The following is a 19436-nucleotide window of genomic DNA, read 5'->3' as shown; positions in this document are numbered from 1 at the left end:
GACGTCATGGCTCCGCCCCCTCAATGCAAGCCTATGGAGGGGGCGTGACAGCCCCCTCAATGCAAGCCAATGGAGGGGGCGTGACAGCTGTCACGCCCCCTCCATAGGCTTGCATTGAGGGGGCGGAGCCGTGAGTTCACACGGGGGGGGGGGGCGGAGCCGTGGTGTCACTATGCTCCGTCCCTGTGATCGCTAGTTATCAGACCCGGAGTGAGCACGCTCGGGGGGGGGGCTGATTCTAACGGGGTGCGGCGTGGAAGATCATGGGGGTCCCCAGCGGCGGGACCCCCGCGGTCAGGCATCTTATCCCCTATCCTTTGGATAGGGGATAAGATGTCTTAGCGCCAGAGTACCTCTTTAAAGGAAAACTGTAGTGAAAAATTTCCTTTAGTCCTGTGCCCGGGCTGCAAAAACAAAAAAAAATAACTTTAAAGGGGTACTCCGGTGAAAACCTTTTTTCTTTTAAATCAACTGGTGGCAGAAAGTTAAACATATTTTTAAATTACTTCTATTAAAAATTCTTAATCCTCCCAGTACTCATTAGCTGCTGAATGCTACAGAGGAAATTCCTTTCTTTTTGGAACACTGATGACATCACGAACACAGTGCTCTCTGCTGACATCTCTGTCCATTTTAGCAACCATGCATGGTGGCTCAGTGGTTAGCACTGCTGCCTTGCAGTGCTGGGGACTTGGGTTCAAATCCCACTAAGGACAGCAATAAATAAAGTGTTATTATTATTATAATAACGTCAGCCGAGAGAACTGTGCTCATGATGTCATCAGAGAGAATTCCAAAAAGAAAAGAATTTCCTCCGTAGTATTCAGCAGCTAATAAGTACAGGAAGGATTAAGATTTTTTAATAGAAGTAATTTACAAATATGTTTAACTTTCTGACACCAGTTGATTTAAAAGAAAAAAGGTTTTCACCGGAGTACCCCTTTAACTCACCTTCCTACGTTCCCCCGTTGTGCCTATATCAGCGTTCCAGTCCTCTGGGGTCAGTCTTCTTCCTGCTTCCTGGGGACAGGGAGTCATACTACGTTCAGTGTATCGCCGGCCGCCGCGATGTCCTGTCTCAGCCGGTGATAGGCTGAGCGCACTGTACGGAGCCCAGGCAGCAGGGAGAAGGCGGGGCCAGAGCTCCTCACATGATAGTGCGCTCAGCCTATCACCAGCCGAGGCCGGTGATACGCTGAACGCATTATGACTCACCATCCCCAGGAAGCAGGGAGCCGAGCAGCATTGGAGGAATGGAACGCCGATATCGGCCCAACAGGGGAACGTGGAAAGGTCCTGCTCATGTAATCTCCTACTACTGGGATGACACACTGTAACAAACCTCCTCTTCATGTTATTACCTTACTACTGGGGTGAAACACTGTAACAAACCCCCTCCTTATGTAATCTCCTTACTACTGTGGTGATACACTGTAACAAACCCTCTCCTCATATAATCAATTTCCAGTGGGGTGAAACACTGTAACAACCTCCTCATGTAATCTCCTTACTAATAGGCTGACACACTGTAACAAAGCTCCTGCTCATGTAATCTCCTTAATACTGGGGTGACACACAGTAACAAACCTCCTCCATATGTAATCTCCTTACTACTGAGGTGACACACTGTAACAAAGTTCCTCTTCATGTAATCTCCTTACTACTGAGGTGACACACTGTAACAAACCTCCTCCTCATGTAATCACCTTACTACTGGGGTGACTCAGTGTAACAAACCTCCTGCTCATGTAATTTCATTACTACTGGGGTGACACACTGTAACAAACCTCTCCATGTAATCTCATTACTACTGGGGTGACACACTGTAATGTGGTGAGCTTGGGGGATGTAGGGTGAACAGGGGTGTTGCAGAGTAGTGTTGTAGGGTATAGCATTAACCCTTGATTGTCGTGACGCCAGGGTGCAGTCTCTCTCTCTCTCTCTATATATATCTATATATATATATATATATATATATATATATATATATATATATATATATATATACACACATATATATATACACACATATATATACACATATATATACACATATATATATATATATATATATATATATATATATATATATATGTGTGTGTGTGTGTGTGTGTGTGTGTGTGTGTGTGTCCTACCGCCACCTGTCCCAGGAACGATAGGGAGAAAACTGGAAATAACTTTACTGCAGATTTTATGCAGATGATGATAACAAACAGTCTTTTACAAGAGGACCAGGATTTAGGCTCCTCACAGGTTGGATGGGACTTTGTAGTAAAATAAGCTTTGATGTTTGCTGTATGCTGTTCCACTGAATTTAGGGGTATGTTTAGGTTCAGTAGTCACGTAGGATTGGTAAGATTTGAGTGGGATTAACTCACGGTTTAGAATGCGCTGAAGTGGAAGGCTTCAGGCCTAGCTTGTCTTGTAGCTGTGATAACAGATCTGCTCAGTTTGGTAGTCCTGAACTAAGAGCGGGATTATTGGATGAAGCGCCCTTTATACAGAAGGGGCAGGATCAAAGCTTATTGGTCCCCAAACCTGTCAGTCCTAAACCAAGGCATTATGGTTACATCACAGGATCTAGTCACATGACCCAAAGGTCCTTAACCCTAGCATAACACAATTCACTAGAAATCACAAGGCCAAAGGTCCTGTACATCAATTACATTATCATAAAATATATTAAATATATACATGTCTGAATGGCATTATGAGGCGACTAGGGATTAACCCACCAGGAAAGCCCTACCAGCATGGAGGAACTCTGACTGTGGGGACTTACGGCAAAGGTACCACAGTAACAAACCTCCTCCCCATGTAATCTCATTACTACTGGGGTGACACACTGTAACAAACCTCCTCCCCATGTAATCACCTTAGTACTGGGGTGACACACTGTAACAAACCCCCTCCTCATGTAATCACCTTACTACTGGGGTGACACACTGTAACAAACCTCCTCCTCCTCATGTAATCACCTACTGGGGTGACACACTGTAACAAACCTCCTCCTCATGTAATCACCTTACTACTGGGGTGACACACTGTAACAAACCTCCTCCTCATGTAATTACCTTATTACTGGGGTGACACACTGTTAAAGAACTCCTCATGTAATCTCCTTACTACTGGGGTGACACAATGTAACAAACCTCCTCCTCATGTAATTACCTTATTACTGGGGTGACACACTGTAATAAACCTCCTCCTCATATAATTACCTTACTACTGGGGTGACACACTGTAACAAACCTCCTCCTCATGTATTTACCTTATTACTGGGGTGACACACTGTAATAAACCTCCTCCTCATGTAATTACCTTACTACTGGGGTGACACTGAGGTGCAGATTTCTTCACACTCAACAGGCAGTAGTGACTGTGCAGGTAACATGTGACCTCCACTTCAGCTCAGCCCGGCCTCCTCCATAGCATCACCAAAGGTCCTTCAACCACCATCTATCCTGCACCTTTACCATCTAGTATGCTGGTTGGGGGAGGAGGAGGGAGGGAAGCACAATTCTAGCGTCTGTCCTGCAGGACTTGAGCATGGGATAATCTTGCCAAGGAGGACCATGTAGCACTCCTCTATCCGGCAGGGCCGGATTATCATTGGAGCTTTTGGAGATCATGCTTTGGGCCCCGCATGGCCAGGAAAGAAAGGGGGCCCCACTCCCCCTGCATCATGCAGGTCCTGGTTGGCAGTCACTTAAAAACAGGGATCTCCACACAGAACATAATGACAGTGACTGCCCGATCAGGACCTGCTTTGTACCTTCTGAATGCTGGAGGGGGTGATTTCTTTGAGTACCTGTGGTGATCATGTTACTTAGGGGCGGAGCTAAAGGTCCCAGAGCAGCCAGGAGAGTAGTGTGGTGAGTTCTTTCTGCAATCTGTTGGTGAGAAGTGACTATATACAGCCGTGTTTCCTAACCAGGGTGCCTTCAGCTGTTGCAAAACTACAACTCCCAGCATGCTAGAGGCACCCTGGTTGGAAGACACTAATATACAGTATATATGTGAGCTCCAGAGCTGCACTCACTATTCTGCTGGTGGGGTCAATGTGTACATCAGTGTTTCCCAACCAGGGTCCCTCCAAGTGTTGCACAACTACAACTCCCAGCATGCCTGGACAGACAAAGGCTGTCAAAGGCTGTTTAGGCATGCTGGGAGTTATAGTTTTGCAACATCTGGAGGCTGGTGAGGGCATTGGCGGAGACTTATCAAAGATTTTACCCCTTTTTGATGTTTCTTTTTTGACACATAATTTTGTGCAGTGTCACTCATTGCGTCTTTCTTGTGCGTCTTTTTTGGTGGAAAATTTTCAGATGTTTTCTATTGTTCATGCACGGTGAAGCGAAAAATGCAGTAAACACAAATTTATTTTCTGCGCAAGGTTTGTTTACGCTGTCAACCTTTGCGCATTGCCGACATTTTTAACCCCTTAAGAACGCAGGGTTTTTCCATTTTTGCACTTTGGTTTTTTCCTCCTCACCTTTTAAAAATCATAACCCTTTCAATTTTGCACCTAAAAATCCATTGCACCACCAATTCTACTTTGCAATGACATCAGTCATTTTACCCCAAAAAACGGAAAAAAAAATCATTGTGCGACGAATTTGAAGAAAAAACGCCATTTTGTAACTTTTGGGGGCTTCGTTTCTACGCAGTACATTTTTCCTTAAAAATGACACCTTATCTTTATTCTGTAAGTCCATACGATTAAAATGATACCCTACTTATATAGGTTTGATTTTGTCGTACTTCTGGAAAAAATCATAACTACAAGCAGAAAAATGTATACGTTTAAAATTGTCACCTTCTGACCCCTGTAACTTTTTTATTTTACCGTGTATGGGGTGGCATGAGGGCTCATTTTTTGCGCCGTGATCTGATGTTTTTAGCGGTAATATTTTTGTACTTTTTATTCATTATTTCATGATATAAAAAGTGACCAAAAATACGTTATTTTGGACTTTGGAATTTTTTTGCCGTACGCCATTGACCGTGCGGTTTAATTAATGATATATTTTTAAAGTTCGGACATTTACGCACGCGGCGATACCACATATGTTTTTATTTTTATTTACTTGTTTTTTTGGGGAAAAGGGGGTGATTTGGACTTTTATGCGGGAAAGGGTTAAATCACATTTATTAACTATTTTTTCACACTTTTCTTTTGCGGTGTTATAGCTCCCATAGGGGGCTATAACACTGCACACACTGACCTTATACACTGTTCACTGCAAAGCCATAGCTTTGCATTGATAAGTGTTATCCGCGGTCGATTGCTCAAACCTCCATCTCAGGCTTGGAACAATCAATCGCCGAAGGGACACACTGGAGGAAGGTAAGAGGATACCATGAAAATATTAATAAAAAGCGATCAAAAAGTCCCAGCAAAACAAAAATGATACCAATAAAAACTACAGACCACGGAGCAAAAAATAAGCCCTCATATAGCCCCGTACGTGGAAAAATAAAAAAGTTATAGGGGTCAGAAAATGACAATTTTAAACATACTAATTTTGGTGCATGTAGTTATAATTTTTTAACCTCTTAAGGACCAAGGACGTACCGGTACATCCTGAGTCCTTTCTCTTTCTATAACGTGGGGCCACGGCGCTATTAACCCTTTAGACACGGCATTCAAAGTTGAACGCTGTGTCTAAAGTGAAAGTAAAACAATGCCGGTTAGCTCAGGGAGCTGTCCGATCGCCGAATGACTGCTCAGTGCCTGAGATCCAGCGATCAATAAGTCCGATCAATATAAATATGGTACCGCTAAAAAAACTTAGCAAAAATTAGCCCTCATACCGCCCCATACGCGGAAAAATAAAAAAGTTATAGGGGTCAGAAGATGACAATTTTAAACGTATAAATTTTCCTGCATGTAGTTATGATTTTTTTCATAAGTATGACAAAATCCAACCTATAAAAGTAGGGTATCATTTAATTGTTGGGTAAAATGACTGATGTGATTACAGAGTAGAATTGGTGGTGCAAAAAATAAGCCATCATATGGATTTTTAGGTGCAAAATTTAAAGAGTTATGATTTTTTAAATGTAAGGAGGAAAAAATGAAAGTGCAAAAACGGAAAACCCCCTGGTCCTTAAGGGGTTAAAGTTGTAAAATAAATAAAACATGCATAAATTGGGTATCTTTGTAATTGTATGGACCTACAGAATAAAGATAATGTGTCATTTTTACCAAAAAGTGCACTGTGTAGAAACAGAAGCCCAAAAAATTAGCAAAATGGCGTTTTTGTTTTTTAAATTTTACCCCACAAATAATTTTTTTTTTTGTTTCTCCGCAGATTGTTATAAGTAATGTCATTACAACGTATAATTGGTGACACAAAAAACAAGCTCCTACAGTGAGGATCAATAATTTGGGCACCCCAGGTAAAAATCTGTATAAATGTGCATAAAGAAGCCAAGGAAAGATGTAAAAATCTCCAAAAGGCATCAAATTGCAGATTAGACATTCTTATAATATGTAAACAAAAGTTAGATTTTATTTCTATCATTTACACTTTCAAAATAACAAAAAAAAAAATGGCATCTGCAAAAGTTTGGGCACCCTGTAGAGTAAATATATTGTACTGCCCCCTTTGGCAAGTATCACAGCTTGTAAATGCTTTTTGTAGCTAGCCAAGAGTCTTTCAATTCTTGTTTGAGGTATCTTTATCCATTCTTCCTTACAAAAGTCTTCCAGTTCTTTGAGATTTCTGGGCTATCTGTCACGCACTGCTCTTTTAAGGTCTATCCATAGATTTTAAATTATTTTGAGGTCAGGAGATTGTGAAGGCCATGGCAAAATCTTCAGTTTACGCCTCTTGATGTAATCCCCATGGATTTCGAGGTGTGTTTAGGATCATTATCCATTTGTAGAAGCCATCCTCTCTTTAACATCAGCTTTTTCACAGATGGCATCAAGTTAGCATCCAAAATTTGCTGAAATTTTATTGAATCCATTTTTCCTTCTATTCGTGATATGTTCCCTGTGCCACTGGCTGCAATACAACCCCAAAGCATGATTGATCCACCCCCATGCTTAACAGTTGGACAGAGGTTCTTTTCATTAAATTCTGTTACCCTTCCTTTCCAAACGTACCTTTGCTCATTCCGGCCAAAAAGTTCAATTTTAACCTCATCGGTCCACAGAACTTGTTTCCAAAATGCATCAGGCTCGTCTATATGTTCATTTGCAAAGTTCAAACGCTGATTTTTGTGGTAAGGACGTAGAAGAGGTTTTCTTCTGATGACTCTTCCATGAAGACCATATTTGTACAAGTATCTCTTTATAGTGGAATAGTGTACCACAACTCCAGTGTCTGCCAGATCTTTCTGTAGAGATTGTGCAGTCAAATGTGGGTTTTGAATTTTTTTTCTCACAATCCTGCGAGCTGTTCTGTCTGATATTTTTCTTGGTCTTCCAGATCTTGCTTTAACTTCCACTGTTCCTGAAGACTGCCATTTCTTAATTACATTCCGAACAGAGGATATTGACATCTGAAAATGTTTTGCTATCTTCTTATAGCCTTCTCCAGCTGTGTGAGCATCAACTACTTTCAGTTTCAGATTTCTAGTCAACTGCTTAGAAGAACCCATGGTGCTGATTGTTGGGACAAGGTCAGATGGGTCTGGGCATTTAAAACCTTTGAGATTTACATCACCTGGTCTTCCCAGATGATGATTGAGAACAATCCATGACACTGGCAGGACTCAGCTTTGCAAAGGGGCAGTGCATGCTATAAATTCTGCAGGGTGCCCAAACTTTTGCAGATGCCATTTATTTGCAGATGCCAACAGTTTTCTGTTATTTTGAAAGTGTAAATGATGGAAATAAAATCTAACTTTTGTTGACATATTATAAGAATGTCTAATCTGTAATTTGATGCCTTTTGGAGATTTTTCAATCTTTCCTTGGCTTCTTTATGCACATTAATACAAATTTTTACCTGGGGTGCCCAAACTTTTGATCCCCACTGTATATGGGTCTGTAGGTGCAAAATTGAATGCATTATGATTTTTGGAAGATAGGAGAAAAAAAACACAAGTGCAAAAACGAAGATTGTTTTGAGTCCTTAGGGGAAAATGGGCCTTAAGGGGTTAAGCATAGTGCTATAAGAATAAATCAACATACATGGCATTGATGAATGCGGAAATGTCCAATCTATTAAAATATTATGTTAATGAGCCTGTGTGGTAAATGGCGGAAACGTAAAAAAAAAAGTACCAAAGCCCCAAATTGCTGATTTTCAGTCACATCACATCCCCCAAAAAATTATAAAATGTAATCACATATACATAAAAGTGGTACCCATGAAAACTTTGATCACAGCGCAAAAAATGAGCCCTCATACTGCCCCGTATATGGAGAAAGAAAAAAGTTATAGGGGCAATTTTAAACATACTTTGTAAAAAAAGATTGAGTTTTTAAAAAGCAGTACAATAATAGAAAATCGTGTAAAGACGGGTATCATTTTAGTTGTATTGACCCACAGAATAAAGAGAACATGTCAGTTTTACCATAAAGTGTCCATTGCAAAATTTTGGGTTTCTTATCAATTTGTAACCATAAATAATAATTTTTTTGTTGCGCTGTAGATGGTAAAATAAAAGGTGTCATTGCAATATAAAATTTGTTGTGCAAAAACAAGCCCTCACATGGATCTGTAGGGGAAAAATAAAAGAGTAATGGCTTTTATAAGGCAAGGGCTGTGTCCCTAAAGGGGTACTCACGTGGAAAACAATTTATTTCATATCAACTGGCTCCAGAAAGTTATACAGATTTGTAAATTGCTTCTAATAAAAAATCTTCCAGTACATATTAGTACAATATCAAGTACAATATCCAGTACAATAACTCTTCCAGTACATATTAGCTGCTGAAGTTGTATAGTTATTTTCCGCCTGACCACAGTGCTTTCTGCTGACACCACTGTCCATGTCAGGAACTGTCCAGAGTAGGAGCAAATCCCCAAAGCAAACCTCTCCTCATCTGGACAGTTCCTGACACGGACAGAGGTGTCAGCAGAGAGCACTGTGGTCAGACAGAAAGACGATAATTACTCACTGGCAATTCTGTTTCCCTGAGCCATGACAGCACCACCTGAGAGAGGGACTCCGTCCCTCGGGACAGGAAACCTGATGATAGAAAGAAGAATCGTCCACCTCGGCCTCAGTGAGTTACAGATACCAGAAGAGCCTTCTTAATTAGTAAGCACAACATAACATAACATTATTTAAGAAAAAGCTAAGAAAGTGGACCCCCACCACGTGAGGAAATAACACCTGAAAATATAGGGTGGGAATGCCCTGGTGCTGTCATGGCTCGGGGAAACAGAATTACCGGTGAGTAATTACCAGCTTTCCCAGTCGCCATGACAGCACCACCTGAGAGAATATCAGAGAAAAACCAATTAGGGTGGGATTACTGACTGCAAGACCTTGCGACAAAAAGAAAGGGAAGAAGAACTGCCAACTTTCATCCGATAGTGACGAAAAAAAGTATGAGGTGAAGAACAGGTAGCTGACCTGCAGATCTCATCTATACAAGCGCCCCTTTTTTCCATGCAAGAGGCGGCTACCGTTCGGGTTGAGTGAGCTCTAAGACCAACTGGAGTAGGTAAACCTGATACTGAATAGGCTAAACTAATAGCCTGTCTAATTCACCTAGACAGGGAGTTACTATTAGCCTTTTTGCCCTAATTTTTTCCTGCAAACTGAATAAAAAGGGAACTACACTTCCTAAAATCTTTAGTCATATCTAGATATTTAAAGACACACCTTCTAACATCTAAGGTGCTAAAGGACCTTTCTCTGTCATTAGAGGGTTTAGAACAAAATGACAGAAGAACAATTTCCTGAGATACCTGGAAAGCAGACACTACTTTAGGGAGATAAGCATGATCGGGTAGAAACACTATGCTATCTTCTAGGATCCTTGTATAGGGGTCTCCACTAGATAAGGCTGTTAAGTTTTTTAGAGGAATGTCATCTAGGGGTTCAAAGGGATCTGGCAGAAAGACATTGAACACCAAATAAAGATTCCACAAAGGGACTTTCGGGACCCTAGCAATAGACAGCTTATTGAGTGCCTTGAAAAATCTTATTACGCAACTTTGGTGTTATACAAGGCTCCTAGGGCTGACACTAGAACCTTTAAAGTGGCATCCTTTGAACCCTTATCTAGAGACCTGATGGTAAAAAATCTAAAATTTTAGGAATATCTGGAACAGAATTTGCTGAAAAAGGTTGGTTAAGAAAATTCAAAAAGTCTTCCAAACTCTGAAATATATCATATTAGTTATTTCCTTTCTTCTGGCTTGTAAGGTGGTTATCACAGCATCTGAGATACTTTTGCCCCTGAGGATCATCCTCTCAAATGCCATGCCGTCAGGTGGAGACTTCTCACATGTGGATGAGACACTGGACCCTGGGTTAGAAGGTCCAGCAGTTCTGGAAGAACCCAGGGATCCGATAGAGATAGCTCTCTGAGAGCGGAAAACTAGGATCACACAGGATTTCTCTGTTCTTATTTTCTTGATCACCCTGGGGAGCAATTGAAGTGGAGGGAGTATGTAAACTAATTCCCATTTCCATTGTAGGGTCAGAGCATCCACCGCCCAAGGTCTGTTCATTGGGTTTAAGAAGCAACATTTCTGTACTTGTCTGTTGTTTCTTGTGGCAAATAGATCTATCTCGGGCCACCCCCAAAGATCGCATATTTTTTTTTGAAAATTTCTGGGTTTAACTTCTTTCGGCCTTGATGTAGCTTCTGGCGACTTAGGTAGTCTGCTTTTGAATTTAGGGTTCCCTTTAAATGCACAGCAGTTAAAGAATGTAGATATCACTCTGCAAAACAAAAAATTATTTCTCCAATTTGCATAAGTGATTCGCTTCTTGTAGTCCTCTGTTGGTTTATGACCGATACTGTAGTAGTATTGTATAAGAAAATGTTTATGTTTTCTTGGTGTAGGTGATGTTTTACTCTTGCTAGAGAATAGTATACTGCCAAAAGTTCTTTTGCATTTGAGGAAAGGGAGGATTCTTAAGGATCCCAGCGACCCTGAAAACTTAGGTCTCTGGTATGAGCCCCCATCCCCAAGGACTTGCATCTGTGGTAAGAACTTTTGGACTTTCCAGGACCCAATCTAGTCCTATGCTTAGATTGCTTTCTACTAGCCACCAGAGAAGCAAATTCCTTGTTTCGTGAGACAGGGAAAACATTATGTCCAAGCTTTTTATTGTCCCATTCCAACAACTGAGTAAATTTTTCTGAAGGGCCCTTGAGTGAAATTGTGCCCAGGGCACTGCTTGGATTGTTGCCGTGTATAGACCCAACAACGACATCTCCTTCCTTATGGAAATTGACTGACAAGACAGCACTTCCCTCACTGTGTTTTGGATTTTTGGGATTTTCTGGTGTGGAAGAAAAGACTTTTGTTGCTGGGAGTCTAGGATTACCCCTAGAAAGACTTTATGTCCGGAACAAGGGATGATTTCCCCCAATTTACAATCCAACCTAACTTTTTTAAGATGGCTATAGTGTGGTCTAAAAATTCTTTGACCTGTTTTTCTGACTGCCCCACCAAAAGGAAATCGTCTAAGTATGGGAAGAATAAGCCTGTGTGCTGCCATTTCGGATATTATTTTGGCAAAAACCCTGGGAGCTAAGGCTATCCCAAAATGCAAGGCCCTGAACTGGAGGTGAGTCAATCCTACGTCTAAATTTATGGCTATGCGTAAGTATTTTTGATGGTCTGGATGTACAGGGACAAGTAGGTACGCATCTTTTAGGTCTATGGAGACCATGAAGCAGTCTTTTATTAACAGATTTATTGTTGATTTTATTGTCTCCATTTTGAACTGTTTGGAAACAAGATATTGATTTAGCGTTTTTTAAGTTTATAATTGTATGGTAAGTATTGTTTTTTTATTTTATTTTATTTTTTTTTGTTACCAAAAAAAGGGTAGAATAAATACCCAACCCTATTTCTTCCTGAGGTAAGGGAACAAGTACCTGCTTTTCTAGTAGGGAAAGGACCTCTTTTTGAAGTGCCACTAACCCTGAGGGTCCCGAGTGACTTGAAGTCACTCTTAGGCGAGTCAGAGGGAGACTGAGAAACTCCAGGTGGAGACCTTCCTTTAAGGTATTTAACACCCAGGAGTTGTTTGAAATTTTTCCCATTCCGCCACAAAGCTTCTCAGCCTGCCCCCAACTCACCCCAGACTGTCATTGCTGATTAGATTTTTTGGAACTGGTGGAGGCTTGATTGAAGATATACCCTTTAGTTTTTTGGGAAAACGCCACCTCTGAGAATCCTCTGAGCCCATGCCCCCTAGATCTTCTATTGGGGAGTAACGTGTGGATTTGTAAGGGGAAAAGGGAAAAATTTCTAAGATGTCAGCTTACACAGGCACAAACAACAACTTTCCCTCACAGGGAAGGGCACAAAGTTTGTTTTTTGAAGTAATACCCTGCAGTTCTGGCAGATAACCTAAGAGCATCCGAAGACGCATCTGCCAGAAATGCCGACTATTTTTTAATTAGAGGAATAGAATTTAGCAACTCTTCATGAGGGACCTGATTTTGAATGTCTGAAGATAATTTATCCAGCCAAGGAATCAAAGATCTGGCGACCCAAGAAGCTGCTACATTAGGTTTGAAGGAGGCAGTGGCGGCCTCCCAGGTTCTACGCAAAAAAGTCTCAGATTTTTTGTCCATAGGGTCACGTAGAACTCCCAACTCTGTGTTGTCAAATGGATATTTCCTTTTTAAGGCCCTGGGAAGAAAAACCTTTTTAATCGGGATTTTCACATTCCTTTTTTTATTAAGCCAGATAAAGATCTATGGATGGGAAAGGCTCTGCATTTTCTCGGTTCTAATCCTTCAAGCTTGATGTCTTGAATAAATTATTCAATATTGATGGCTAACCGAACATTTTTTATCAGATTATCAGTATCTTCTGATTGGAAAAAAGGTCTTCCTGAAGTGGTATCCTCAACCGAAGAAGAATCCTTATCAGATTCAGCTGTTTCTACAGCAATTTCTTCCTCCTCTGACCCAGTCAGCTGCACAACTGTGGTTATAGGGGTGTCAGGAGTAGAAGCCGAAGTAGGAGCAGGAGCGAGAGCAGAATATAAAGCATTTTTTCACAGAATTCTGTATCTCCAATCTAATTACTGTCACGCCGAGCGCTCCGGGTCCCGCTGCCTTCCCGGAGCGCTCACGGCGTTCCTCGGGCTGCAGCGCTCCGGTCGGCATTGCTGACCGCGAGCGCTGCTCTCTGGTCCCCGGAGGGGACGCGATCCGAGGCACGGCTCGTGTCCGCCCTCGGGTTGCGCCCCATCTCACTCACCTCTCGCCCCCGTCTGCTTCCTCCCGGCGCGCGCGGCCCCGCTCCCTAGGGCGCGCGCGACTTGCTTAAATTTAAAGGGCCAGTGCACCACTAATTGGTGCCTGGCCAAATCACTCCCTAACCTATAAAAACCCACTTCCCCTTCCTCTCCTCGCCGGATCTTGTTGCCTTGTGCCCTGAGAAAGCGTTATAGTGTGTCCCAAGCCTGTGTACCTTGACCTTCTGCTGTTGCCCCTGACTACGAACCTTGCTGCCTGCTCTGACCTTCTGCTACGTCTGACCTCGCCTCTGTCTAGTCCTTGTGTACTGCGCCAGTCTCAGCTGCCAGAGAGGTCGAGTCGCTACTGGGGAACACGACCTGGTAGTTACTGCCGCAGCAAGTCCATCCTGCTTTGCGGCGGGCTCTGGTGAACACCAGTAACTGCTTAGAACCGATTCCCCAGTACGGCCCGCGTCATCGCCTCTCTGGTACAGGGGATCCACCTCCAGTGTCTTCCAGCCACTAGTCCGGACCCTGACAATTACCGTGTTTCTCCGAAAATAAGACCTGGTCTTATATTAATTTTAGTCACCAAAAACACACTAGGGCTTATTTTCAGGGTAGGGCGTATTTATTTACGGCACGGTATGTATATTGAACAACATGGCGGTTCCACGGTATTTAACGGTATTTACACCCCCCTCATTATCATCATGTGATGGGCGCAACTCTGCCCCCCAACGTTTATCAGCCCAGCGCTGCACCCCACATCGGGGGACTAATCGTATGTCACCCGCGAGCGCAGCTTCTCTCTCCCCCTGCCAAATAATTATCAGCCGCTGTGCTGTACTTTGTATTCCTGTGCCCGGACTGCAAATATATTAAAAAACAAACTTTAACTTACCTTCGTCCTCCGTTCCCCCGTTGCTAAGGAACCGGCCTCACTGTCCTCCGCTGTTCTTGCTGCTTTCTGGTGTTGGTACGTCACAGAGCCTTCAGCCTATCACCGGCCGCAGCGATGTCCCGCCTCTGCCGATGATAGGCTGAGCCGACTGTCATGTAAGAAGCCGGCCTGCTTCTTACATCACAGTGTGCTTAGCGTATCATCGGCCGAGGCAGGATATCGCTGCGGCCGGTGAAAGGCTGAAGGCTCTGTGACGTCCCAAGACCAGCAAGCAGCTAGAACAGCGGAGCGACCATGAGGCCGGTTCCTTAGCAACGGGGAACGGAGGACCAAGGTAAGTTAAAGTTTGTTTTTTAATATTTGCAGCCCGGACATTGTCTAGGTCAGTGGTCTTCAACCTGTGGACCTCCAGATGTTGCAAACATTTGCAACATCTGGAGGTCCGCAGATTGGAGACCACTGGTCTAGGTCTTATTTTCGGGGTAGGGCATATATTGCAGCCCACCCCGATAATCTAGCTAGAGCTTATTTTCGGGGTAGGGTGTATTTTTGGGGAAACACGGTAACTCTTGCATGGAAGATAATAATAAAGGCACTTCAGCTGAAATGACTTGCCCATCATATGTAGCAAAAGTTATCTTTTCATAACCATGTGGTAACTTTGATCTACATGTGTTACAATTTTCAAGATGTTTGGTTTCCTTAGATGATTTTCTAGGTACATCCCCCTAATAAATTAAATAAACCAAACCAGATATTACAAAAAAGATCCCCAAAATGAAATTGATACACTCACTCAGGAACGCTGGCTACAGAGATTGCAGTCTTTGCTGGGGACTTAGCAGGATCACATCTGGGGTCCTCCTTGGCTGGCATCCACTACGGAGGATGCTATCCTGTGTGCCTGTTGTCTAAATACTATCAGACCGCACTTGCACACTGCAAAACTTCCGGGTCACGCCCCCTGTGTGTGCGTTCCTCCGCATCATTTAATGCGCCCAGAGGACACACGTGCAGAGGAACAGGAAGGACCTCCTCTGTTACTCTGCCACCTGCTTGGACCCGCACGAGACCCCGACACCAACAGAAACATCAGGTACGGGTGGGCAGAGTGAAGCCAGGCACAAAACTCCCAGACTAGGGAGACTAATTAGGACCACCTGAACCCAGAGACTACGGGGATTTAAAACAGCTGTAGCGCGCCCTCAGCACTTTTATCCATACCTTGGACAGGGACCCCTTAGGGGACAGGAAACACACTAAGGCCGAGGAGGAGGGTTCTTCTTTTTGTCCTCAGGCTTCCTGTCCCTAGGGTCAGAGTCCCTCTTTCAGGTGGTTCTGTCATGGCGACCCTATGAGGACTATTAAAGTGTAAAAATAAAAAGTTTAAAAAGTATATAAAAAAAAAGTGAAAAACCCCTCCCCCAATAAAAACGTAAATTGTCCCATTTTCCCTAAATAGCTGCTTTTTCATATAATTGTATTCCAAAAAACTTTTATAAAAAATTATTAAAAGTTTTATATAAGCAAATATGGTACCAATAAAAAGTACAGATCCCGGTGCAAAAAATGAGCCCTCATACCGCCGCTTATACGGAAAAATGAAAAAGTTATAGGTCTTCCAAATAGTGGGGATTTTAAACATACTAATTTGGTTAAGAAGTTTTAGATTTTTTTTTTAAGCGCAACAGTAATAGAAAAGTACGTTATCATGGGTATCATATTGACCCAAAGAATAAAGAACACGTCATTTTTACCGTAAATTGTACGGGGTTAAAACAAAACCTTCCAAATTTTGCTAAATTGCGGTTTTCTTTTTAATTTCCCCACACAAATAGTATTTTTTTTTGTTACGCCATACATTTTATGGTAAAGTGAGGGATGGCATTACAATGGACAACTGGTCGCGCAAAAAACAAGCCCTCATACTAGTCTGTGGATGAAAATATAAAAGAGTTATGATTTTTTTAAGGCGAGGAGGAAAAAACTAAAATGTAAAAATAAAATTGTCTGAGTCCTTAAGGCCCAAATGGGCTGAGTCCTTAAGGGGTTAAAAATCTTAATCCTTCCAGTACTTATTAGTTGCTGTATACTACAGAGAATGTTTTTTTTTTTATTATTTCCTTTCTGCCTGACCACAATGCGCTCTGCTGACACTTCTGTCCATTTTGAGAACTGTCCAGAGTAGGAGCAAATCCCTATAGCAAACCTATCCTTCTCTGGACAGTTCCCAAAATGAACAAGAACTTCCTCTGTATACAGCAGCTAAACTTCCTTTGTAGTATACAGCAGCTGAACTTCCTCTGTAGTATACAGCAGCTGATAAGTACTCGAAGGATTTACAAATCTGTTTTTTTTTAAATCAACTGGAGCTAGAAAGTTAATGTTTTCCAGTGGAATACCCATTTAAGATTTTTTAATAGAAGTAATTTACAAATCTGTTTAAATTCCCGCCACCAGTTGATTTGAAAAATGTTTTGCCCTCTGGAGCACCCCTTTAAAGGGGTATTCCGCCCCTAGACATTTTATCCCCTATCCAAAGGATAGGGGATAAAATGTCAGATCGCCGCGGTCCCGCTGCTGGGGACCCCCGGGATCCCCGTTGCGGCACCGCGCTATCATTACAGCACAGAGCGAGTTCGCTCTGTGCGTAATGATGGGCGATACGGGGGACGGAGCAGCGTGACATCATGGCTCCGCCCCTCGTGACATCACGGCCCGTCCCCTTAATGCAAGTCTATGGGAGGGGGCGTGACGACCGCCACGCCCCCTCCCATAGACTTGTATTGAAAGGGGCGGGCCGTGACATCATGAGGGGCGGAGCCGTGACATAACAATGCTCCCCCTGTACCGCCCATCATTACGTGCAGAGCGAACTCAGGGGTTCCCAGGGGTCCCCAGCAGCGGCACCGCTGCGATCTGACATCTTATCCCCTATCCTTTGGATAGGGGATAAAATGTCTAGGGGCGGAATACCCCTTTAAGCGAACAGAAATCAAGAGTGGAAATTGACAACAATTCTTCCCATTCAAGAGCTGTGGGAAAACCTTGTAACAGATTGACAGATCTATAGTGCCCTCTATTGGCCACCACTATTAGTTATTAGAGTTCTAAAGAATAAAAAATGAGTCAATTGAAAAGTTTAGAACTTTGCATAAGCAAACATGTATATCTCGTCTAAGTCTCACTATTAGTTATAGTACATTTCCACCACGTTTCAGCCTCCTTAAACGGAACTGTTTGATATTAAATTATTATCTATTTGTTATTCAAATGTTATGCACAAGATAAAAGGAAGTATTTTTTCTTCTTAAATAGCTCGTTTGGTTTCTTGAAGATTGCTGAAGTCAACTCCTTAGGTCACTTCATCCGAATAATGAACACTTCTGCAGAACAAGATATTGATATAAGTGGCTACCTACTGCAGCAGCTGGAGGGAGGGCAGGTGGTATCTATGTATCGCTTCCCACACAGTCTACTTCTGCCATCCCTGCAGCACATTACAGTAAGGAGGCATTTGTCTTTGAAGCGATATTAAAGAGTAATATTGGTAGTAGTGATAATAATGGAAACCATGTTTTAACGGATAGGACTCCATAGCATTTTGGTGTATAATTTACCCTTTGATGGTGATACATACAAATTGCAGCACATTCTGATCATGCTGGACTTCTTGCAATTGTAATGAAACTTTTTCACCAAAAAAGAATCGCTGTAGTCATAGGAACTTTAAAACCACAAAAGAAGGGTGCAGCTCACTCTACCCACTTATATACTTCAATACCCCTGGAGGCCCCAAGTTAAATACAAATGCACAAAAAGTAACAGTCCTCTAAGCTGTACGTTTCAATGTATTTTAATGTATTTGAATTACAATTCTAAAAAAGATGGATCACTGGGCCCTTGTGAGTCCACCATATCAATATTTATTCATATAAAAATGTAACATACAATGTATTAATTAGGAGCATCATATAATACAAATAATAATATTAAATAAAAAAAGGTTAGTAATAAATATATATTTATACCAGCGCTTCCAAAATTATTTTTTTTAAATACAGCTGCCAGGTATTATTTATGGATCCCTGTATACCATAAAAGAGTTTCAATGCTAGAAATAGAAAAAACAAATAAATACCAGCGCTATGATATGAGAATTTATTAAATAGATAAAAATGTGGACAAGTAAAAAAATATATATAGAAAAATATATAATCTTTTAAAGAAATTGGATGATGTCATTCAAAAATTGATGATAAAATCCTTGAAGCTCAGTGGCGTTCCAACAGGTAAAAGGAGAACGAGGAAACTGAAAATATAAACGTAATAGGTATGAGACTTTTATTTGCGAGGATCAGGTGTATGTGGATAGTACCAATGCGCCTCACATACCTATTTAAAAATGTTTCGCTGTAATAATTCAAATAGCGTTCCTAGTGAAGGAGCTGAATGGAGATAAGAGAGGCAACTGTGTAAGCCTATATTAGTGAACAATCAAATTATGAAGAGTTAATCATGCTTGTTTTGCTGTATATACATAAATATAAACAGTTGTAAATTATTGTAATTTATTCCGTACCCACTTGCTGTCAAGACTGCCCGACAATAAAGAGATGTGGGTTGATTATAGTTGCGGAGGATATTGCAGATAGAGATGATCTGTGTATAGTATGCAAAAAAAAATTTTGAAAGTGAATACATTTTTACTATATTACAAGATTGGTGAGGGTTATGTAAAAAAGAAGACGTACTGAGTATGTCGTAAAAATCTCCTATTTGTCTTATATCGAGTTAACCATACATAAATTTTGCTTTTCATATATCCCTTGTTATTTCATTAGTAGTGTACATAGATGTCCCGTTGTAGTATAGACAGCAATTACTAAGTATCACTTTTTGATATAAAAAGTATATATAATAAGGAGTCTACTGATTACCGCTGGATGCAGGAGCGCAAGTGCAATCTTCTGCAGTTACGCTCGTATTACTGGAGAGAGTGGAATCCCCTCTGGGGGTTTCCTCTCTATAGGATGCTGTGTGAGCGGGGGTACCTTGTGACGAATCCAGGAACGTCCTAAATTTTCAATGGTCTTTTGGTACAGTGTCCTGAACGGTTCTGGGAGAAAGACCCGGCCGGTGGCATCTCTACCAGTTCCCGTTCCTGCTGCACAATGGAAGT

General features: G+C 41.9%; 1 protein-coding gene across 13 annotated transcripts in view; it reads left to right on the top strand.

Annotated features, from left to right (window-relative positions):
* Positions 1–19436, top strand: part of LMNTD2 (lamin tail domain containing 2) — a 223700-nt gene that overhangs the window by 180509 nt on the left and 23755 nt on the right. For 11 of the 13 annotated variants that reach the window (XM_056527122.1, XM_056527121.1, XM_056527120.1 and 8 more), the window contains one exon: positions 17573–17759. The exons of the other annotated variants lie outside the window; for them this stretch is intronic. In XM_056527122.1, the coding sequence (XP_056383097.1) occupies positions 17573–17759 (187 nt within the window). The remainder of the gene's footprint in view (positions 1–17572; positions 17760–19436) is intronic. 13 annotated transcript variants of the gene reach the window in all.

The sequence above is a fragment of the Hyla sarda genome, chromosome 6 (genome assembly GCF_029499605.1).
Source record: "Hyla sarda isolate aHylSar1 chromosome 6, aHylSar1.hap1, whole genome shotgun sequence".
Classification (NCBI taxonomy): domain Eukaryota; kingdom Metazoa; phylum Chordata; class Amphibia; order Anura; family Hylidae; genus Hyla; species Hyla sarda.
The sequence above is the reverse complement of the archived record's forward strand: the minus strand, read 5'-3'. Positions and strand labels throughout refer to the sequence as shown.